At 50.3% G+C, this 20,963-nt stretch overlaps 1 protein-coding gene across 1 annotated transcript in view; it reads right to left on the minus strand.

Moving 5' to 3' along the window:
* The window catches only part of LOC147895062 (uncharacterized), a 133,672-nt gene that overhangs the window by 10,417 nt on the left and 102,292 nt on the right, over positions 1-20,963 (minus strand). The window contains exons 12-16 of the mRNA XM_087384172.1: positions 8,259-8,350; positions 8,000-8,084; positions 7,764-7,887; positions 7,106-7,227; positions 6,833-6,962 (exon numbers count right to left, since the gene is read on the minus strand). Of these exons, the coding sequence (XP_087240298.1) occupies positions 6,833-6,962; positions 7,106-7,227; positions 7,764-7,887; positions 8,000-8,084; positions 8,259-8,350 (553 nt within the window). The remainder of the gene's footprint in view (positions 1-6,832; positions 6,963-7,105; positions 7,228-7,763; positions 7,888-7,999; positions 8,085-8,258; positions 8,351-20,963) is intronic.

Consider the following 20,963-nt stretch of genomic DNA (forward strand, 5'->3'; position numbering starts at 1 on the left):
GTGGAGACGGAATCCAAGAGCAGGCAGCAAGCAACGAATTGCCACGGGACTGCGTCAAGAGGGAGAAATGGTGAAGCAGAGGGGTAGCAGGCTGACGAACTGGAAGGCGATGAGAGGGGGGCTGTTCCGTACTAACAACTGCAGTGAACCAGCCCAGGCTCACGGGTTCTACTCAGAGATGGCAGGTGAAGAGCTAGCTGCGCACACTCATGGGGCTTCAAGCTGAAGCGTGAGAGATGGACGCTTGAGACAAGAGCGCCATAATCCAGGCTTATAGTAGCCTACACGCCTAAAAAGCACACCCCTACTTTTAGTAGGGACTTTGCTTTTTTTGGCTTTCCAAGCCAGAATTGCGTCCAAACCAGTCCCAAGAGACTGGCATCTCCTGCGCACCTCTTCCTACTTCTGTCATCAAAACCCGTTCCCTAGTGCTCATCCTGAAGGATGCACGCAACATTCCATCCCATCCTAGCTCGTGGCTTTCCCTCTGGCATCTCACTCCACCACCCTTGCGCCATCCTCTAGACCTAACGATCCACTCCAAAGCTCTTCCCTACCAACCAACCTTTCGCTCAGCCTCTCTTCCACTCCACCTTGCTTCCTTCAAATTCATCTCTCTCTCTCTCTCTCTCTCTCTCTCTCTCTCTCTCCCTCCTTCCTTCTATCCCAATCCAGCACCACTACCCTTAAACGATGAACCAACTGACACTTGCAGGGCAAGAACATGAATTTCTAAATTGAGGCATACCTGGAGAAAATCTCGTCCAAATTTCTTGTAACAGAAATTCCCCCAAGAGTTGGCTCTGATACTAATTGACACGTCCCCAGCACTCCTGAAACCACTGATCTGCAAGCAAACACAAGAACACACCAAACGTGAGGAATCTGAGCAGGGTGCTCACCACCCAACCAGGACATCTACGAGATGCGATCCCAAATCAAGAGATGTCCCCTCCAAGCCACAAGCTGAGCTACTAGCATGAACTCACAACCAAATCCTAACCAGCCTGGTGTCCCATGCCACCAGGTGGCGCTGTGAAGCCTGGGATTTACTCCAGGGTCTTGGGATACGCTATGATGCAGGCGCACGTCCGTGACTCAATCCAAGATCAGACCTAGCAACTGGGAACAAGACTTGCTCCCATCGGCTCTCTGAGAACTAAACCTCTTGGCCCCTTATATAGACTCGGGCCCAATGCGCCAAAAATAGCGAAGACCTCTAACTGGTTCGTATCCTTGCCACTCAACCCGAGAATCAAGCATGCCTAGCCCTAAGCCTCCCTAGGCTATAATATTCTCCTCATCATCTCTATCTGCGAACTCCCTCCCTCCTCCGCTCCCCATCTACCCCCCCCTCGCACTGCGCGGCCCTCCCCTCTACCTCCTCTCTGCCGCTGCCGCGCAGCCATCCGCCTCCCTCTCCTACCCCTCCGCCCGTCGATCCACCCCTCCCCCCTCACCACACTCCGCTCACCCCGCTTCCCCGCTCCACTCCCCCCTCTCTCCGCCCGTCGCTCCGCTCCTCCTATCCTCTCCACTCGTCCCCTCTCCGCACTCAGCCTCCCCCCACCCGCCCCCCCCCTCGCGTGGCGCTACCAACCCCCCCGTCCCCTCCTGCCCCTCCCCGCTAAGGCGCCACGCTGCCCCCCCCCCTTCCCTCCCCTCCTCACCTCTCCTCCCCACCCCCCCTCGTGCGGCGCTGCCACACCTCCCCTTCCCCTTCCTCTCACCCCCCTGCGCTGCGCTGCCCCCCCCCCTCTCTTTCTCCTCCTCCTTCCTCCGCCACCCCCATTCGTCACCTCCCTCCCCCCCCCGCTTCCCCATACCTCTCCATCCCTCCTTCCACCCCCCGCCTTAATCCCCCATCCCTGCCCCTTCCGTTTCCTTCCCCTTCCCCCGCCTCGGAGCGTTCGCAGTTAGTCAATGCGATATGGCGGCCACGTGCCCAGAACCGGTGGCCCAAACGGACCCCCCCCCTCCATCAGCCTATCGCGTAACATTGACAGAGCACCAGGTCTCCTTGGTGAAGCAGGCCGCCACGGACTTCTCCCAGACATCCGTTTATGGGAGAGTCATTGGCTATTCCCCTTCACGAGCAGACATCAGGAACTGGTTGCAGTCCACCCTCTACCTCGAGGACAGTCACATCGAGGAGGTTGCACTCATGGGACGTGGCATCTTCTGGCTCAAGCTCTCCTCAGCACAGGCTGCGAGCGACATGGTCAGGCGATCCCCTACTTCTGTGGGTGGGAAGATCATCCTCATGGTCCCATGGTACAGGGGTTTCAGTGTAGCGGACTTCGATGCCCGCTTTCGCATCCTGCCATCCAGTCACCCTTATCTTCCTAGGTCTCGCAACCGAGCTTCGCCCGATCATCAAGGACCTGGGGGCGCACTTTGGTTGGCCTATGCAGGACACCTACATTGATGCGGCGGCAGCCCAAGGGGTGCCACGTGTCAAAGTGGCAGTCCTCGATCCTTAGAGCATCCCCTCGGAGTTTGAGATCGAGACAGACACAGGTGTGGTGGACACAGCGCATTCTGGTCACTGGTCACTGTTTGCAGGCCTTTTCTCGGACTCCTCGGTACACTTCTTCTCCGTCACTGATGATAGCCGCCTACAGAGCAGAGAGGCCATGATCGACCCCCAGCTTCCCTGGCAACGCCTTCGCATTGTAGGGCTGCAAGGGAAGACATGGCATATAGACCCCCTGATGATGCAGGACCAGGATTGGAGACTCTGGATATGGGAGGGCCGTTCCTTGACAGAGGTGGAGTGGGACCCAGGAGAGTGGCGTTGGCCACCATCGGAGACCTCAGAGAACCCTACCCCCTTCTTTTCTTACAGTGCGCGCACGGGTAGGCGTGCTCTTGGGGCTCTCCAGCGCGGGCTACCCACACAGGCACATAGGTGGTATGCCCAGGGAATCTCTTTGGTCTTTCTTCGCACTTTCTGGAAGACTCTTTGGGCTAGCTGGCGGCCGAGGAAGATCTCCTACTTCCTTTGGATGGTGGCACACAAGGGGCTTCCAGTTGGCAGTTGGCTAAGGCAAATGGGGTAGGAGGGGCATTGCCAGATGTGTTTTCAGGAGGAGTCGTCCCTGAAGCACTGCCTTTGGAGCTGCTCGCATGCGCAGACGGTTTGGAAGGGAGTCATGGGGATCTTAGCGAGGGCTACACCCGAGCTATGACCGATCACTTGGGGAGCCGTTTGCTGGTGCAGCACTGAGACGGTACATCACTTGGCTTATGAGTTCTCTAGACAGGATCCCGTCTTTTTCATCACGCAGGCCACCTGGGCATACATGGACAGCTTTCCTTGGCATCTGACAGAGACAGATGCAGGAGCGACGCCTCGGCACCCAGTTTGGGAGATCATAGGGAGCATTGCAGGCTGGCATATCTGGACTTCCAGATGCGCGTAGACCGTAGGAGCTCAGACTTCTTCTACTACCCAGACCCTAGCAGACATTTGGAGCACGATCGTTCACACGCTCAAGGGTCAGTGGGATCAGATTCAGGGAGAGTCCCGGGCAGGGAAGGAAAAGAGACAACGCTTCCTTCGCGACTGGGACCACCGGGAGTTGTTCTTCCAGCACTCTACTCAGAGTCTTCAGTGGCATTACGCCCCTCCACCGTGGCTGTTTGTCCACTCTCCGATGATTATGCCCTGAGAGGCTTGTATTTGGCATTTTGACTCCTCGGGCTGAATCCGTTTTGTGATTGCAGCCCGCTGGCCTTTGGGCCTTCTTGTACTCTCGCTTTCAAGTAATATAACTAGCACTACCTTTTGCGCAAAAAAAAGCCTCCCTAGGCTACTTGAGCTAGTTGTGTGTACCTAGTACACGTCAGATACCATTCCGTGCACATGACACATATTCAGATCATGCTCTTATCTGGCTCAAGGTTTCTTTTCATGACATGCCAGATGATAGGCTCTCACAAAAAGGATGCTCATAATCAATAATAGTTACCTGGGACATGATACTTTCAAGGCCATGGTTTCTGATGCCTTTCAGCCTCTTTCACGTCAGAGTCTCATTGACATTGATTATGCTTGGACTGCTTTTGTTGCTAGAATGCAAGCAGTTATTTGTGAATATGGGAAAATTTATATGAAAAATCTAGGAGACTCTGTTGCTCAAGCAAAAGCATTTATCAATCCTTGACTGAGCTGAGCCACTTTCGTGCTCTATCAATTCAAGAAAATACGTCCTTATGCCAGGCAAAACATTGTCTCCAATCCAATGATCACAGGAAAATTGTTAAGTGGGAGACCAAGGCACGACAAAGGGCTTTTTTGGACAAAGGCTGCTTGTCTAAAGAGTCCTTCAAGTGTTTACATCACAAACGACAATCTGAAAATATCTGCAGAGTTCTCTTGTCTGATGGGATTTGGACTTCTTCTCGAGCACAGCTTGCTGAAGTTTGTGTTGATCATTTTTCTCGGCATTTCGGACATGCAGATTTTTCTACTTATGAGGTTCTTTCAGCAAGAGACCTTTTATTGCATCATGTCAATCCAATTATTTAACCCATGCAGGCTTTGGAGTTGGGAAGTTCCTTTCACTAAAAGAGAATTGTCTGATGCAGTAAAATCATGTCGTAGATGGAAATCGCCTGGTTGGGATGGTCTCACTGTGGAATTCTTTCTTGAGCCTACCTTGCTGTGTATGATTAATTCTACCTGGCAGAATCAATGCATGCCTGCCTCATGGAAAAAAGGGTTGGTTAAGCTTCTTCCCAAGAGCAACTATGTGAATCTTTGACTGATTGGAGGCCTATCACTCTCATGCCCGTTATTTATAAGATCATTGCTAAAATGGTTGTTGATCGTATCAAAGGATTTTCGCATGATGGTCTTCATCTTGCACAGTATGGTTTCATTCCTCGTCGGCATATCACAGATAGCATTGCCAATGCATATGTTGGCATAGAATATGCTAAAATACACTGAATAGGATGTTTTATTGCTACAGGTTGATATTGCTAAAGCATTTGACACTATCCAATGGGATTTTATCTCGCAGACCATGAGAGCATTGGGTTTTGGGCACAAAATGCAGCATGTCATATATTGGCTCTACAATGACAGTCAAGCTGCTTGTATCCTGTCAGGGGATATCTCTAAGACTTGGACTCTTCGTAGTTCTGTTCGCCAAGGCTGTCCGCTCAATGCACTTTTGTATGCTATTGCCACACACCCAATGCTTCAATATTTGGATCACTTTATTGGCTACTACTGATATGCTCCATGGTTTGGAAATACAATGGAGTCGCCCAAAGATTGCTCAAGCTTATGCTGATGATTCTTTTTTTACCCCGAAGAATACTGAGACAGACCTTTCTTCCCTTATGCATGCTCTCTCTATATATGGCATGACTGCTGGTCTTCATGTCAATTTTCAGAAATCAAAGCTCTTACCATTGCATGCTAAAGACTGGCATAGTCTTTTATGGCCGGGGGAGATTGTTCCGCCTACTCAGTTAGTTCGTCACTTGGGTTATCCTTTGGGTTGGATGATGGCCCGTCGTCAACAAACAGACTGGGTTCTTGAAAATTGGAAAAATAAGCTTGAATATTGGAAATTGGCGACTCGGCCATTGCCTGTTAGGCTCCGGATAGTGCAATCTATTTTGGTAGCATACATTCAAATTCTACTTGCCTTTGATCGTGTTTGGCAAGACAGATATTGCTTCTCTCATGTCCATCATAATGGAAACTTTATGGCATTCCAAACATGCCAAGGAAAGTTTACGCTTGCTTTCAAAGTCTCGTTTATGTTCACCCAAGACCCATGGGGGCTTGAACATTCTGAATATTCATGTTCATATCCTTGCTCTTAAAGGGAAATTTATGTTACAGTTCATGCATGGGGTTCAGCCCTGGGCTGCCATGATCCGTTTCTTGCTTTTACAAATCACCACCCCTACTTTTGGTCATTGGCGGCCCACGCAATGGGACTTTCTCTTTGGTTCTATTGAGGGCAAGGTCAAAGGCTGTCCTTTCGTCTCTAACCTGTTATTGGATTGGAAGCACATTCTCTCCCATTTGGAATGGCATGGTCATGATTCTATGCAAGGCAACTCTTTGAGAGCTGAAAGCATACATTGGTCTAGAGCTTTTGATCCACCTCTTTGGCATTCATCCACGACGACCGGAGTTTGATTTGTTTTTTACTTAGGTTAGATACTAGGCGCTCTAGACTCTATGGATAGATCGTAATCATAGGGTCTTTGGTGATCCTCAGTTATCCACTTTCTTTTTTTCCCGCAAATCTTTGCAGCAATCTCTCTTTGATTGTCTGCAAACTCACTACATAGATTCTGATGTATATCTTTCTTATATTGAGATTTTATGTTTATGTATTGTCCAGCTTTCCCTTTTTGGGAAGCTCTCTTGTAATAAATATCAAGCAACGAAATTTTCACCCCAAAAAAAAAAGTGTGTGTTGTTCTTGTTGCAGGCAGGGAGGCGGGAGTGGAGGCAAGCAAACTAGCTAAGCAAGGGAGTTCCTACAAGCCATATAAGACCTGTCTTAACAGTAACAGTCGGTGCTTCTCTCCTATTAATTAAAATCATGTGCAGTCTTATTCAGACTTGAATCAAAAGAGTTGAGCAGATCTTCTCAATTTTTACTGGGTTGCCTTTGATGCAAGATTCAATCATTACTTAGGTTTTTCCCCATGATAATTATAGTTGTATGCATAAGATTTAACTAAGACAAGTTGCCCATTGCTTAGTATATCAGATGTAACTAAGAAAAGATGTGCATTGAAGCAAAAACAAGTCAACAAAAAAATTGCAAATGTGAAAGGTACACAAATTTACCATAGTAAAGAAACAAGTTATCATTTGAACGCGGGCCAAAAGAGGCAAATAGCTGCTGTCCCTTGAACACATGCCTTTTTGCGACTATCTCCAGCTTGCCTTCTCTGACAGGTAATGACATCCAGTCAGCCTACAAGAAAAACTTCAAAGTTAACCGTCAATAGCCCTAAGCCACTGTCCAGTCTAGGTGAAAATCTCATTCTTTCGGAAACTTCACAAGTCTTTTGCCTAGAACGTGTAATTAGGAATGGGAAAAGGAAATTTTGGATTTGCCTGATATTCAAAATGATGATTTATCATATCCATAAATGGCATGAGTACATACGAAGCGTACTCTTCGTCATCTCCCACTGGTAGTGTAAATGCTCGACTATGCACCATTGTGACTGCCCATCCTGCACATGTCAATGTGATTTGCACGCCTCTCTTCAGATGGAAAGACAAATCAGTAATAAAATGTTTAAGGTCCCAAAAGCAAAGGATCTGAGCAGAAATCATATTATAACAAGAAGGCATCAACCTTCCTAATTAGTCCATTATCGCAGGTCTAAATTGGATGTGTCAAGATGTGAAGCTGAAGTCAATCAGTGACCTGGATAATTATATAAGATGTTGGATTCAATCAGAGAATATGTTCTATTTTATAGGAACAAAAAATTATGTGAATTTGTGTATCTGCAACCATGATTGCAGTTCTCTAATCTGTTCGATGGAACCGTAACAAAGAGGGCAACAAGATCGGCTTTCAGCATCCATATGCATTTTCTGGTAAGGTGAACTAAAATGAGAAATGATTCCTAAAAGACATGATCAATCTACTGTGAAGGGGTCATGGCGGCCACAATGAGTGCATCTCATCAGATAAAATATAGCAACAAAGCAGCAGAATCATAGGTAGACAAGTAAAATCTTTTTACAGAAAGGTACATACTGTACTGCTCAAAGTTGGCCCATGCTAAATTTGGACCACGAAGGTGAGAAAAGCTCTTTTTGATTGCTTGGCGAACTTGAACAAGCTCCCGCATAACCGGCCACCACTGAACCTCTTTCAACTCCTGGGCAAGAACATACAGAACGTGTAAGCCAGAGGTGGCACTCAATGTTCAGATGCAACAGTACCTCACTAGTGGATATATGTTTATGGTGCTACCAATGCAAATTGCGTACATTTGAATTCAAACAGATGGGAGTAGGCATTGTCTGTGGAAGTATAGATATGTAGGAAGCCCATCTCGACCTGACTCCCAGTGATCTGGAAACATTCCAGCATAGCTTTCAAATATGCCAAATTGAAAGTGGAACAATGCTTGTAAAAAGTCAATAAGGGTTCTAAGAGCACACGCACTGACGAATTTTCAATCAGATGAGATTAAGGCACTTTTATGCCACCTTAATATTTAAGAGAGATATCAGTCTAGAAGAATACTTCTCTTGCAGAAGGTTAGCTGCTGCCAGATGCCAACTGTCTGCTCCCAAAAGATTGGATGAACCTTTTCTGTCAAAAAGACCCATTTCCAACTGCACATCAAAAATTTGATGACAAAATTAAATCTCCAATAAAGTACAACAATTAGAAATGTTTCTACAAATTTCTTCCTGATTACAAGCCTTTTGACTTACGGAAATTCAAACAACTGTAAAAATGAAGCGCGACTGCCTTGTTAAAATTCATGTGACAGGACTAATTGACAAAGCAGTAGCACCAGATAAGTGTTGATCGAAAATATGCACCTGCAGCTATAACTTGAATAAGATTTTTAATAGAGTGGTTTTGCATTCTGATATAGGAATTACACAAGTTAGATTTTTCTGAAAACAAGGAGACAAAGAAGAAGATTTATGATTAGATAACAACGCAGATAAAAATCTATTGTAATGAGGAAATGGAAGCAAAATAAAGAGGCAATGGAACTCACAACTACCAACTCCTTGGTTGCAAAACTTCCTGATTCCCCAGCCGCTCACTGCCTCCCTAGCCTTCCTCTCCATCTTTAGGCTACCTGACCTGCTGCTCCTTGCACCCTCCGGATCCGAACCCATAAGAACTTGGCTCTCAATGGAGATCGTCTTAGTAAGGGATGATCGGTATAGTACTGCCACTCTTCCCGATTCTCGGACTCCTCCAGTTTCACCCCCTTGCCTCTCCGCCCTCACCCCCTCGCCCTCCGCCTCACCCGCGCCTCAGCCGCCTGCACCCCCTCGCCCCTCCGCTCTCACCCCCTCGCCTCTCCGCCCTCACCCCCTCGCCTCTCCGCCTCACCCCCTCGCCCCCTCGCCCCTCCGCCTCACCCCGCTGCGCCCTCTCCCGCCCTCACCCCTCGCCTCTCCACCCTCATTCCCCTCGCCCCTCCGCCCCACCCCGCCCCCTCGCTACGCCTCACCCGCGTGTGTGTGAAGATTTTTGAAAACCCCAAACTCGTCTGAACATATGTACATGTGAGATGTTCAACCTGTGTGTGTGCTTGCTGGCGTTCAATCAGATTTTGTGTGAGCAACTTTCGAGCACTTCATGGTATCCAGGGACGGGATGGTGTTCATCATATGTGGATGGTCAGTGGGCAATCAAATGCTAAATGACTGGTGGCATGCAATTGTGTGCACATAGTCAATGAATATGTGCTTAAGTGCCTTGGTGTGTGATATGGGGGAAATGTCTTGAGAGTGGTAAAATGTCACTGATGAGGTGGCAAATAAAGCTAAGGTGGCCAAATTGATTTGGAAAGGAGCATGCATGCACGTGGCTACGTGATGAGGACGAGGCGAGGAGGTTCTGGATGGCGAGGTGGCGACTGCAAGAAGCATGCCAGAGGAAGGATATCGGGGTCCTGGGAGAGGAACGAGAGTCTAGGAGCTACGTGAGGAGGGGCTGCTGCTTGTCGAGGGGGTTGCAACGACCACAGGAGGGAGCCTGTGAGTTCGTGAAGGGTGGTGGACACCCGGAGGATCTTAGACGACAAGGAGAGCACCGGAGGGAGGATACGGGAGCATTGTAAGCTCTGTGAGTGGGAGAGAGAGGAGTAAGGCGACGCGGATATGGAAGAGAGGAGCTCAGAAGCGACGGGGCTGTTGCTTTGCTAGGAGCTCCAGGATTAGGAGTAGCTGTGAAGCTGCCATGCTTACATGAAGGAAAAGGCGACGGGATTTTGGAGGTGGCGCTTCGCTATGGAAGGCTTGCTGGCCATCTTCACGTAACAAGCGAGGAGGAGGAGAGCCATAAGCGGGGAGCTTTGTAAGCTCTGTGAGCTGGAGGATTTTGGACCACAGGCAACGCGAGTTCGTTGAAGGCGAGAGCAATCTGTGCAAAAGGAGGCAAGCGCAGAAGTTTGCTTCTGTTGATGGAGTGGCTGAGCCATTAATGGGTTCGTAAAAGGAGATGAGAGGACAGCAGCCAACAGTGGCGAGGACGAGAGCTCGAGGAAGAAGCAGAAGTCGAGGAGCGGGCATGGACTGGAAGTAACAGGTGTGGGAGTTCTGAGAGCAGTCGATGAAGACTGTGAGGAATCACGAAAGCATGGTTCTGGAGGGAAGCGAGGAATATACGTGAACAAGGAGAGGCTAAGGCGGATGCGGGTGCTTCGTGGAGCAGTAGAGGCTCTTCTCGATGAAGGCGACACTAGAAGCAAAAGGAAGACTCTAGGAGAAGAAGGCCGTCGCAGATAGAAAGGGGATCGTGAATGGAGATTGCCATCGATAGGAGAAGCCGAGAACTGGTTTACGGATGGAAGGTCTTGGAAGAGGAGGGGTGTGGGAGCTCGCAATAGGAGGAGTTCCTTCCATAACTGGATGGTGAAGGGTGGGAGAACGACAGGGGCTGACTATATTTCGAGGTACATGCTCACTTCAAGGCTGACTGTAGAAAGGCTATGGCTAAGCAGATGCCAGGTGATGCTGAGAAGACCTTAGCGTTGGAGGTTCCTAGAGATGATGATCTGTTGTAGTTGGTTGAGCAAGGTTATTTGAAAGTAGGGTGGCCGTTGTTTGAACGTGCAACTGTGGGTAGGAGAAGCCGTGGTCTCAACTATGCGTGTGGATTCTTGTTAGAGGAAGAGGGATGTTATGGCGAGCTCTAAGGTTGAGGGTGAGGTCGACTGTTGCCTTCACTAGGATGCTACTAGTTTGTTTGGTTGCGACCTCTTCTGTGTGAGCTGAAGAATCATGGGTGACTAGTGTACACCGTGAATAGAGAAGCTACAAAGAGATTTCATTGCATGAGGTGGGCATAGAGTGAGCAAGAGAATAGCCGAGGTAGCTATTTTAACTTGAAGGTAGAGATGAGCAAGGAATGGCGGGCTGCATCATTATTAGTGCTTGTTGATGATCTTTGAGGAGATATAAAAGATTTATGACTGTGGTCACTTTGTGGGTGATTGCTCGGTGAGTTGTGGGATTGGATGCAGTATGAATCCGAATGCTTTGTGAGCTTAAGCCCAGTCATCAGTAGGAGCTTGTGATGGGCTGTGTGGTCCACTGGGTTTTTGTTTGAGGTTGTCTGGTTCTGGAGAAAATGTATCCAAGTGTGAGTTGTATCAGGAGGACTATAGAGAGAAGAATGTTGAATGAATGCCTTTTGCCTTGTGATTGCGTTGTTCGGGTGTTTTAAACGTGGATGAGGGCGGCTGTGAAGGCGAGTTAGGCTCTACTACTTTTGTCCATCCATGTTTTGGTGCCTCCACGGAGGAAGTTCACTTCAGTTTACAAGATTGGAGGAGCAGGTGTTCTGAGATGTGTTGCAAGCAATGGGGAGAAATCCACACATGAGAGTGATACAGTGTGAGTGGTGTGGAGAATGTGGTCACAGGAAGGACAGATGTATTGAAGTCCAGCTACGTGTGATCCGACTCCGAGCCAGAGTGCAGAAAGCTTTGAAAGTGCTTGCCCGTAGGAAAAAGAATGCTCTTCGGATGCAAAGTGAGCTTCTTCAGTAGTGTGTTTGTTTTGTTGCCTTCCAGTTTTGTTGCGGTTGAGAAAGCGAGGGTGTGTGACAGTTGAAAGATTGTGAGGATGGCAGAGAACTTTCCAGAGTTTTGGGGGACGCCATATGAGAATGCAGTGAGATTCTTGGAAAAGATGGAATTCACAGCACTTATGAAGGATAGAGCAACCCCTGAGATTTTGTTTCAGATCTTGAATTATTGTTTGCAGGGAGATGCAAAAGCATGGTTGCAGACTCAAATGACTACCTTCAGGACTACTCATCCTCAGCAACAAAATCCGGAGTATACAGTGGTGAGAGCAGCTTTTCTTGCACGGTTTGCACAATCCAGGAGCCCTAATGAAGTATGGAAGGAGTTGTGCAAAATTCAGCAAAGGGATGGTCAGGATGTGGATCAGTATCTGATAGAGTTTGGTAGACTGTGGAGTCTATGGTGTGAGGCTTTGATTCCTGAAGTACCCCCGCAAATGATAAAGAGAGACCGGTTTGTGGCTGGTCTAGAGTCTACCCTCCGTCTGAAGGTGGAGATGAAGAATATTGATAGTTTTGAGGATGCAGTAAGAGTGGCTAGAGAGAAAGAATGGAAGGTCAAGAGATTGAGGCAGCTTGGTATGCAAGAGGAGCCTAAAGCCCTGGTCAATAGGCCAGAAATGATTAAGGCATATGTAGAGAGAGAGCCGGTGTCTATTCCTATGCGGGATGATTCCCTAAAAAAGGAATTGCATGAAGCTGTGGAGGTGATGAAAACACTCAGCCTAAATTGGATGGAGATTGCAGGAAGAAGCAGAGGTCAAAATAACAGGAGAGTTGCTATGGATGGAGGAGAAGGAAGTTCAGGTGATGCAAGGAGAGTACCAGATTATGTGATGAGCTGTAGGCTGGAATTGGAAGAGGAACTTGAGGAGACAGTCACAGATGAAGAGATAGATTTTTTGAGTGAGACAGAGGAAGAGAGCATCTCATCAGAGGAAGAGAGTCAGTTGTCTTCACTGTTGAAGGAACCTGATGATGTATGGGAGCTGGATATCATTACACTTATGAGTGGAGGCTTGTCACTTGCTATGGAAGAGGGTGTTGCTCAGCTAGATCTGTGCGAGGTGGTAGAAGAGAGCCCGAGAGAAGGGGTTGCTACCATAGATGGCAGAAATGTTGAGAGCCCATTAAAGGCAGCTAAGGATAAGTCTATGTGTGTAGATGATGATGATCATGCTCCAGTGTTGAGTGGTGATGATATGCCTATGATGGCTGAATGCAATCAGTTTGTGGTTGACACTGTGATTGTGCATACCGAAGAAGATGAGATTTCAGGTTCAGCAAATGAGGAAGAGAGGTGTGAAATTAGTAGTGAAGATGAGAGCTCAATCATGTGTGACAGTGATGAAGCTGATGTGGCTATTACTGATAAAGTAAAAGACCTACAGTCAGCAAGTGTTGATTGTGTGCATGCAAACTGTGATGAGTATGATGAGGTTAAGATTCAGTGTTTACAAGATGATGGTGATTCAGAGGATGAGATGGATTGTGTTCTTGATGATGCACTGGATGATATGTTAGCATTGATCTCTTCGAAAGAGAATGAAAACACCAGTATGCATGTTGAGTTAGATGGCAGTGATAGTGTGGTTGATGATCAGCTGGATGCTTTGCTTGATGATACCCTTGTGGATTTTGCATGTGTAGTTGCTGATGATAAGATGTGTGTTTCTTATCATGCCCAAGAGAATGAGTCAGATGTTAGTGAGGACAGAATGCCTGTAAGATCTGTGTGTGAGGTTGTAACCTCAAAAGATGTGGCTGATGTGAAGCTGAGAAAGACTCATGATACAAGTGTGATGGCTAATAGCCAATGGAGTGGTGTGATGAGATGGCAGGATAAGCCATGGGATCCTGGAGGCTTAGTGAGAATGTGGGAACATGGAAGGAGTTGGTGGCTACATCAAGTCGATGTGTTGTTGATTCCATTTGATCCAGGAGGATGGTGGATTATGCACATTTGGCAGTGGAGGGTTCAAAGTTATCCTTTTGATCTAGGAGGAGAAAAGCAGAGGCACAGAGCACAAGTTTGCTTTGTTTTTGATCCAGGTGGTTTGCCGATGTTCCTCTTTAGCTGCTGGACATGAATGTCACAGCAGAAGAGTAGGGGTTGCTAAAGGTGTGTGAAGATTTTTGAAAACCCCAAACTCGTCTGAACATATGTACATGTGAGATGTTCAACCTGTGTGTGTGCTTGCTGGCGTTCAATCAGATTTTGTGTGAGCAACTTTCGAGCACTTCATGGTATCCAGGGACGGGATGGTGTTCATCATATGTGGATGGTCAGTGGGCAATCAAATGCTAAATGACTGGTGGCATGCAATTGTGTGCACATAGTCAATGAATATGTGCTTAAGTGCCTTGGTGTGTGATATGGGGGAAATGTCTTGAGAGTGGTAAAATGTCACTGATGAGGTGGCAAATAAAGCTAAGGTGGCCAAATTGATTTGGAAAGGAGCATGCATGCACGTGGCTACGTGATGAGGACGAGGCGAGGAGGTTCTGGATGGCGAGGTGGCGACTGCAAGAAGCATGCCAGAGGAAGGATATCGGGGTCCTGGGAGAGGAACGAGAGTCTAGGAGCTACGTGAGGAGGGGCTGCTGCTTGTCGAGGGGGTTGCAACGACCACAGGAGGGAGCCTGTGAGTTCGTGAAGGGTGGTGGACACCCGGAGGATCTTAGACGACAAGGAGAGCACCGGAGGGAGGATACGGGAGCATTGTAAGCTCTGTGAGTGGGAGAGAGAGGAGTAAGGCGACGCGGATATGGAAGAGAGGAGCTCAGAAGCGACGGGGCTGTTGCTTTGCTAGGAGCTCCAGGATTAGGAGTAGCTGTGAAGCTGCCATGCTTACATGAAGGAAAAGGCGACGGGATTTTGGAGGTGGCGCTTCGCTATGGAAGGCTTGCTGGCCATCTTCACGTAACAAGCGAGGAGGAGGAGAGCCATAAGCGGGGAGCTTTGTAAGCTCTGTGAGCTGGAGGATTTTGGACCACAGGCAACGCGAGTTCGTTGAAGGCGAGAGCAATCTGTGCAAAAGGAGGCAAGCGCAGAAGTTTGCTTCTGTTGATGGAGTGGCTGAGCCATTAATGGGTTCGTAAAAGGAGATGAGAGGACAGCAGCCAACAGTGGCGAGGACGAGAGCTCGAGGAAGAAGCAGAAGTCGAGGAGCGGGCATGGACTGGAAGTAACAGGTGTGGGAGTTCTGAGAGCAGTCGATGAAGACTGTGAGGAATCACGAAAGCATGGTTCTGGAGGGAAGCGAGGAATATACGTGAACAAGGAGAGGCTAAGGCGGATGCGGGTGCTTCGTGGAGCAGTAGAGGCTCTTCTCGATGAAGGCGACACTAGAAGCAAAAGGAAGACTCTAGGAGAAGAAGGCCGTCGCAGATAGAAAGGGGATCGTGAATGGAGATTGCCATCGATAGGAGAAGCCGAGAACTGGTTTACGGATGGAAGGTCTTGGAAGAGGAGGGGTGTGGGAGCTCGCAATAGGAGGAGTTCCTTCCATAACTGGATGGTGAAGGGTGGGAGAACGACAGGGGCTGACTATATTTCGAGGTACATGCTCACTTCAAGGCTGACTGTAGAAAGGCTATGGCTAAGCAGATGCCAGGTGATGCTGAGAAGACCTTAGCGTTGGAGGTTCCTAGAGATGATGATCTGTTGTAGTTGGTTGAGCAAGGTTATTTGAAAGTAGGGTGGCCGTTGTTTGAACGTGCAACTGTGGGTAGGAGAAGCCGTGGTCTCAACTATGCGTGTGGATTCTTGTTAGAGGAAGAGGGATGTTATGGCGAGCTCTAAGGTTGAGGGTGAGGTCGACTGTTGCCTTCACTAGGATGCTACTAGTTTGTTTGGTTGCGACCTCTTCTGTGTGAGCTGAAGAATCATGGGTGACTAGTGTACACCGTGAATAGAGAAGCTACAAAGAGATTTCATTGCATGAGGTGGGCATAGAGTGAGCAAGAGAATAGCCGAGGTAGCTATTTTAACTTGAAGGTAGAGATGAGCAAGGAATGGCGGGCTGCATCATTATTAGTGCTTGTTGATGATCTTTGAGGAGATATAAAAGATTTATGACTGTGGTCACTTTGTGGGTGATTGCTCGGTGAGTTGTGGGATTGGATGCAGTATGAATCCGAATGCTTTGTGAGCTTAAGCCCAGTCATCAGTAGGAGCTTGTGATGGGCTGTGTGGTCCACTGGGTTTTTGTTTGAGGTTGTCTGGTTCTGGAGAAAATGTATCCAAGTGTGAGTTGTATCAGGAGGACTATAGAGAGAAGAATGTTGAATGAATGCCTTTTGCCTTGTGATTGCGTTGTTCGGGTGTTTTAAACGTGGATGAGGGTGGCTGTGAAGGCGAGTTAGGCTCTACTACTTTTGTCCATCCACCGTCTTCTTCACACCCAGGCTCCACCCCCCCGCATCTATCCCCCCCCTTTTTGGGTGGCAGCCTCTTCTTCATCGGAGGTCTCGCAGTTTGTCTTTGCGGTATGGCGGCTCCCTGCCCGGAACCGGAGGCCCAGTCGGACCCTCCCTCTCCAGATGCCTACCGCGTTATCTTGACAGAGCAACAATCGTCTCGGGTTCAGGAGGTTGCCAATGACTTTGCCCTCACCTCTGTCTATGGCAGAGTCATTGGACATTCCCCCTCCAGATCAGCCATCAGGGACTAGCTCCAGTCCACTCTCATGCTAGAGGACGGCCACATTGAGGAGGTGGCCCTTATGGGAAGGGGCATCTTCTGGCTCAAACTCTCCAATGCGAAAGCTGCGAGCAACCTGATCGCTGGTTCCCCCACTTCTATGGATGGAAAGATCATTATGATAGTCCCTTGGTACCGTGGATTGAGTGCAGCGGATTTTGATGCTCGATTCCGCATACCTCGCCATCCAGTGACGCTCGTTTTTCCAGGTCTTGCTGCTGAGCTGCGGCCGATTGTCAGGGATCTGGGCTCCCACTTTGGCTGGGTTATGCACGACACTTTCGCCGACGCGGTGACTACGGCAGGAGCCCCCCGAGTCTGTGTGGCTGTGGCGGACCCTGCGACTCTCCCTGCAGTGATCGAGATCGTGATAGATGCCGGCAGCATCACCTAGAGCATGGTAGTCACAAGACAGCCAGGCCAGTGCCTGAGGTGTCACGGCTTTGGGCACTTGGCTGCTATTTGTCCACGATTCACCAGTTCCTCTCGGCCCCCCCCGCCCCCTCCCCCTCCGCCCCCTCCCCCCCCCTCCGGGCAGCCACGTCAAGAGGAGCAGAGGCAGCGGGAGTCCGGTCCAGAGTTAGCTGGCGGTTGGACTGAGGTCAGAAGGAAAAGAGGAAAGAATAAGAAGATTTTCGATAAAGGCAAGGAGGCAGAGGTTACCCAACCTATAGCAGCACCTCAGAGACCTGATAGGCAGCCGCCCCAGGGTCCTGGGAGAGCTTCTTCTTCGACGGTAGCCCACCCTCCACAGCCTCAGGTCCTCCTCTCTTCCGCTACCCAACCCCTTTCCACTCAGCCCCAGCCCCTTCCCCAGTCGCACCCCCCTCTTCCCGACCCGCAGCTTCAGCCCCCGCCTCTTCCTCTTCAGCCTCCTCCTCTTCCTTCTCAGCCCCAGTCCCAGGTGCAGCCCCATCCCCCCCCCCGCCACTCTCAGCTCTCCTGCAGTGTCAGCTGTACTGAAGGTTCCTCAGCCGAGGGCAGCCCCCACTCCCCCTCCTCCACCCCCCCCGCTAGTCGCCTCCGTGGAGTCTGAGTTGCCTACCCCCCAGCCACCTCCCCCTTCCCCTCCACAGGCAGGACACCCTGAATCTACACCACCACTGGAGCAGGCTTCCCTGTCCGCTAGCCCCTCAGTTGCAGACTCTGGTGGGCCTCAGCTTCAGGAGAGAGAGCTTCCTCGTGCCTTTTACAAATCTGGCCCCTGGGACTACTTGGATGTGGCCGACCTTGGGACCTTTCCTGCTTGTCTCGACATCAATATCTTCCTGCTCCGCAAAGGGGCGGATGGGAAGATCGCAGCCTTGGCCCCGAGGGATGGCCCTAGCTTTGCTTTCACGTTCCTCAGCGACGGTACCGAGACTTGGACAGACGACTCGGTCTGGGAGGCTCTCAGAGAGCAGACGCACGCTCAGGTTTGCTCCTGGATAGGCCCATCCGGTGGACAGCTTCTCGAGACTCAGTGGTCCGAGGGTGACGTGCGCCTGCGGTGGCGTTGCGCCGCCAAACGCTTCAGATTGATTGTGATCCTCAGGCCCCCTCTGTCATGGCCCCTCCCCCAGGATGTCAGAGCCTGGATCCCTCAGAAACTCCAAGCCTTCTACGGGATGACTACTTCAGAGATCTCGAGTAGGCTCGAGAAAGCATTTGCTCATGGCACCAAGGGCCTCTCGCCTTTGCTAAAGGTGTTGAAGAACGGGCAGGACGACCCCGCCTCCCCCTCCAAACCTTCTCATAAGCGTCAGCGCCTCCACTCCGAAATGTCAGCTTCTTCATCGACATCTGCCGCGAGCAGACAGTTGTTCATAGCCTCCCAGTCCTCACCATGAGCCTACACCTTGTCTCCTGGAATGTGAACGGGTTTCATTCTTCTGGCACCCGTGGTCCTAGGAAGCTCATTTTGAGACAGGAACTTCAGCCAACAGTGATTGGTCGTTTGGATATACTTCTGCTCCAGGAGCACAAGCTTTCTGTGGCCTATTCCCGTAGCTACAGGAAGATTCTCCCTGGACGTTCTCACACTTATTGGGAGCCCTCGATCGGCGCACAGGGAAGGAGTGGAGGTGTCTGTACTTCAGTGTGCGAGCAGTTAGCCCAGGGAGTTTTTGGTTATGGCACGTTGATCCCAAGCCGTGCCCTTTGGGTAGGCCTGGAGTTGGAGGGTTCCAGAATAGGAATCCTTAACATTTACGCTCCCACAGACCTCCGGTGCAGAGCCACCTTCTGGAGGACACTCACAGGGATTCTCCAAGACATGGATTCCTGGATTGTTGGAGGTGACTTCAACAATATGGAGACCTTGGAGGACCAGCAGGGCAGAGGACCAGAGTTTACAGGTATGTCTCAGGCATAGCAGTCCGCTTGGGACTCATTTATCTTCGCGACAAGAGGTAGGGACAGCTGGAGAGACCCGTCCTTCCGTCGTTGGCACGGGAGCTTGGACTTCTCGTGGGGCTTCCGCAGGGAAGGAGGCAGACTCTTGGAGAGGCTGGATAGATTTTATGTCAGTGATTGGGCCATCAGCAGAGGCGGTCAGGCGGGTATAATTCCAGGGACGACACTTTCCGACCATGCGCCTGTGCTCTTATCATTAGACTCGGCAGTTCAGTCCCTTCCCCCTTGTTCGTGCTGGATTCCCGACTCCATCTTCTCGAGGGAGGACGTGCGCAGCAGTATCGGTAGCCTATGGGACAGAGATTGGGGCGAGTGCGTGGATCTCGTTGATTCGGTGGCGCAGGCTTTGCAGGAGTCCAGCCAGATTTGCCAGCTCGCAGCCCTACAGGTTCGACAGGAGTGGTGGGGCAGAGAGAGAGCTCTTCGGAGGGACCTCGCGTCCATTCAGTGTATCCAGCAGGCAGCCCCGGGCTCGGAGGAGCTTCGGATCCAGGCCCTTCGAGCCACAGCCCTTCTTGAGGAGACTCTCCAGCGCCGTTCAGAGTTTTCCTATCACGCCTCTCTCTCTTTCTGGGCTCGGAAGGGCGACCGGATGTGTAGGGAGTTCTTCAGGACGCATGGCCAGAGAGCAACAGGTGATCAGCGCTACGGAGTCTTAGGACAGCAGAGGGGCACATCGTTACTGATCCGAGTGAGATCTTGGGGTTGGCTACCGACTTCTACAGGACTCTTTTCCAGCAGGAGCAGCTTGCCCCTCGCACTGGATGCTCCCGTGAGGAGGTGTGGAGGCACATTCCATCCCTGGTCTGGCCCAGCATGCAGGCGACGTTGTTGGCACCGTTCACTACGGACGAGATGTTGGAGGCCTTGATGGCCATCGACGGGCAGAAATGCCCTGGCGAGGATGGGCTATCCCGAGCTTTCTTCACCTCCTTCTGGGATCAGATCCATCAGCCCCTCCTAGCAGCTCTCCAGAGGATTTTCAGCAGCGGATATATGCCAGAGAGCCTCTCCTCGGGACTGATTTGCCTCATCCCGAAGGGAGGAGATCGACAGGAGATCCGTCAGTGGCGCTCGATCACCCTCCTCACCACTACCTACAAAATCCTTGCCAAGATGATCAGCGCCAAAGTTCGGCCTCTACTTCCAGACCTCATTCATGACACTCAGACAGGCTTTGTCCAGGATCGCAGTATCCTGGATAATGTCTTCACCTTCTCAGAGGCGGCGGAGTGGGCTCAACACAGTGGGTGACATTTAGCCATCCTACTTCTCGACTTTGAGAAGGCCTACGATCGAGTGGACTGGTCCTTCCTGGAGGGTACTCTGGAGCGACTAGGTTTCCCAGCAGGATGGATTCAGGGTATTTCAGCGTTATACAGGACAGCTTCTAGCAAGGTCATCATTGGCGGCAGGATGGGAGAGCGTTTTCATTTGGAGAGATCAGTGCGTCAGGGTTGCCCCCTTGCTCCTTACCTGTTTCTCTTCTTCGCCGAGGCTATGACATACTACCTTCGAGCGAGGTCTACCGGGATCCGGGGTGTTCGCCTTCCCCTCAGGGAGGACACGGAGCTCCTGGACTCGGAGTATGCAAATGACACAGCACTGTATGTCCAGGATGATGAGATGATGCTGGAGAGGGTGAGGATGGCCCTAGAGGTCTTCTGTTCGGCAGCCGGTGCAAAAATCAACTGGAACAAATCAGTTGGTTTTCTCACAAACCCCGGGGCGTGCTCTCAGTGGGGGAGGTTTTTGGGTTTCAGGTGGATCCCGCGGGGACAGACAGCTAGATATCTCGGCTTTCAGGTCGGCCTTGATATCACGCCAGCTCAGCAGTTTCTCCCGGTGCTAGATTCCATTCGACGGAAGCTGGCTTTCTGGAGCACTGCTAAGCTCTCCCTTGCAGGTCGTGCTCTGGTAGTCAACCAGATCCTCCTAGCCACGGTTTGGTATGTGGCTTCCTATTGGTGTTTCTCGAGATCCAGCGTGGCACAGCTTAGGAGGTTGGTTCGGAACTTCCTGTGGTCCGGGGGGATGGTCTCAGAGATACCAGAGCTAGGGTTGCTTGG

The sequence above is a fragment of the Dipteris shenzhenensis genome, chromosome 13, assembly GCF_047967505.1.
Source record: "Dipteris shenzhenensis isolate YYH24624 ecotype China chromosome 13, Dip_SZ_1.0, whole genome shotgun sequence".
NCBI lineage: Eukaryota > Viridiplantae > Streptophyta > Polypodiopsida > Gleicheniales > Dipteridaceae > Dipteris > Dipteris shenzhenensis.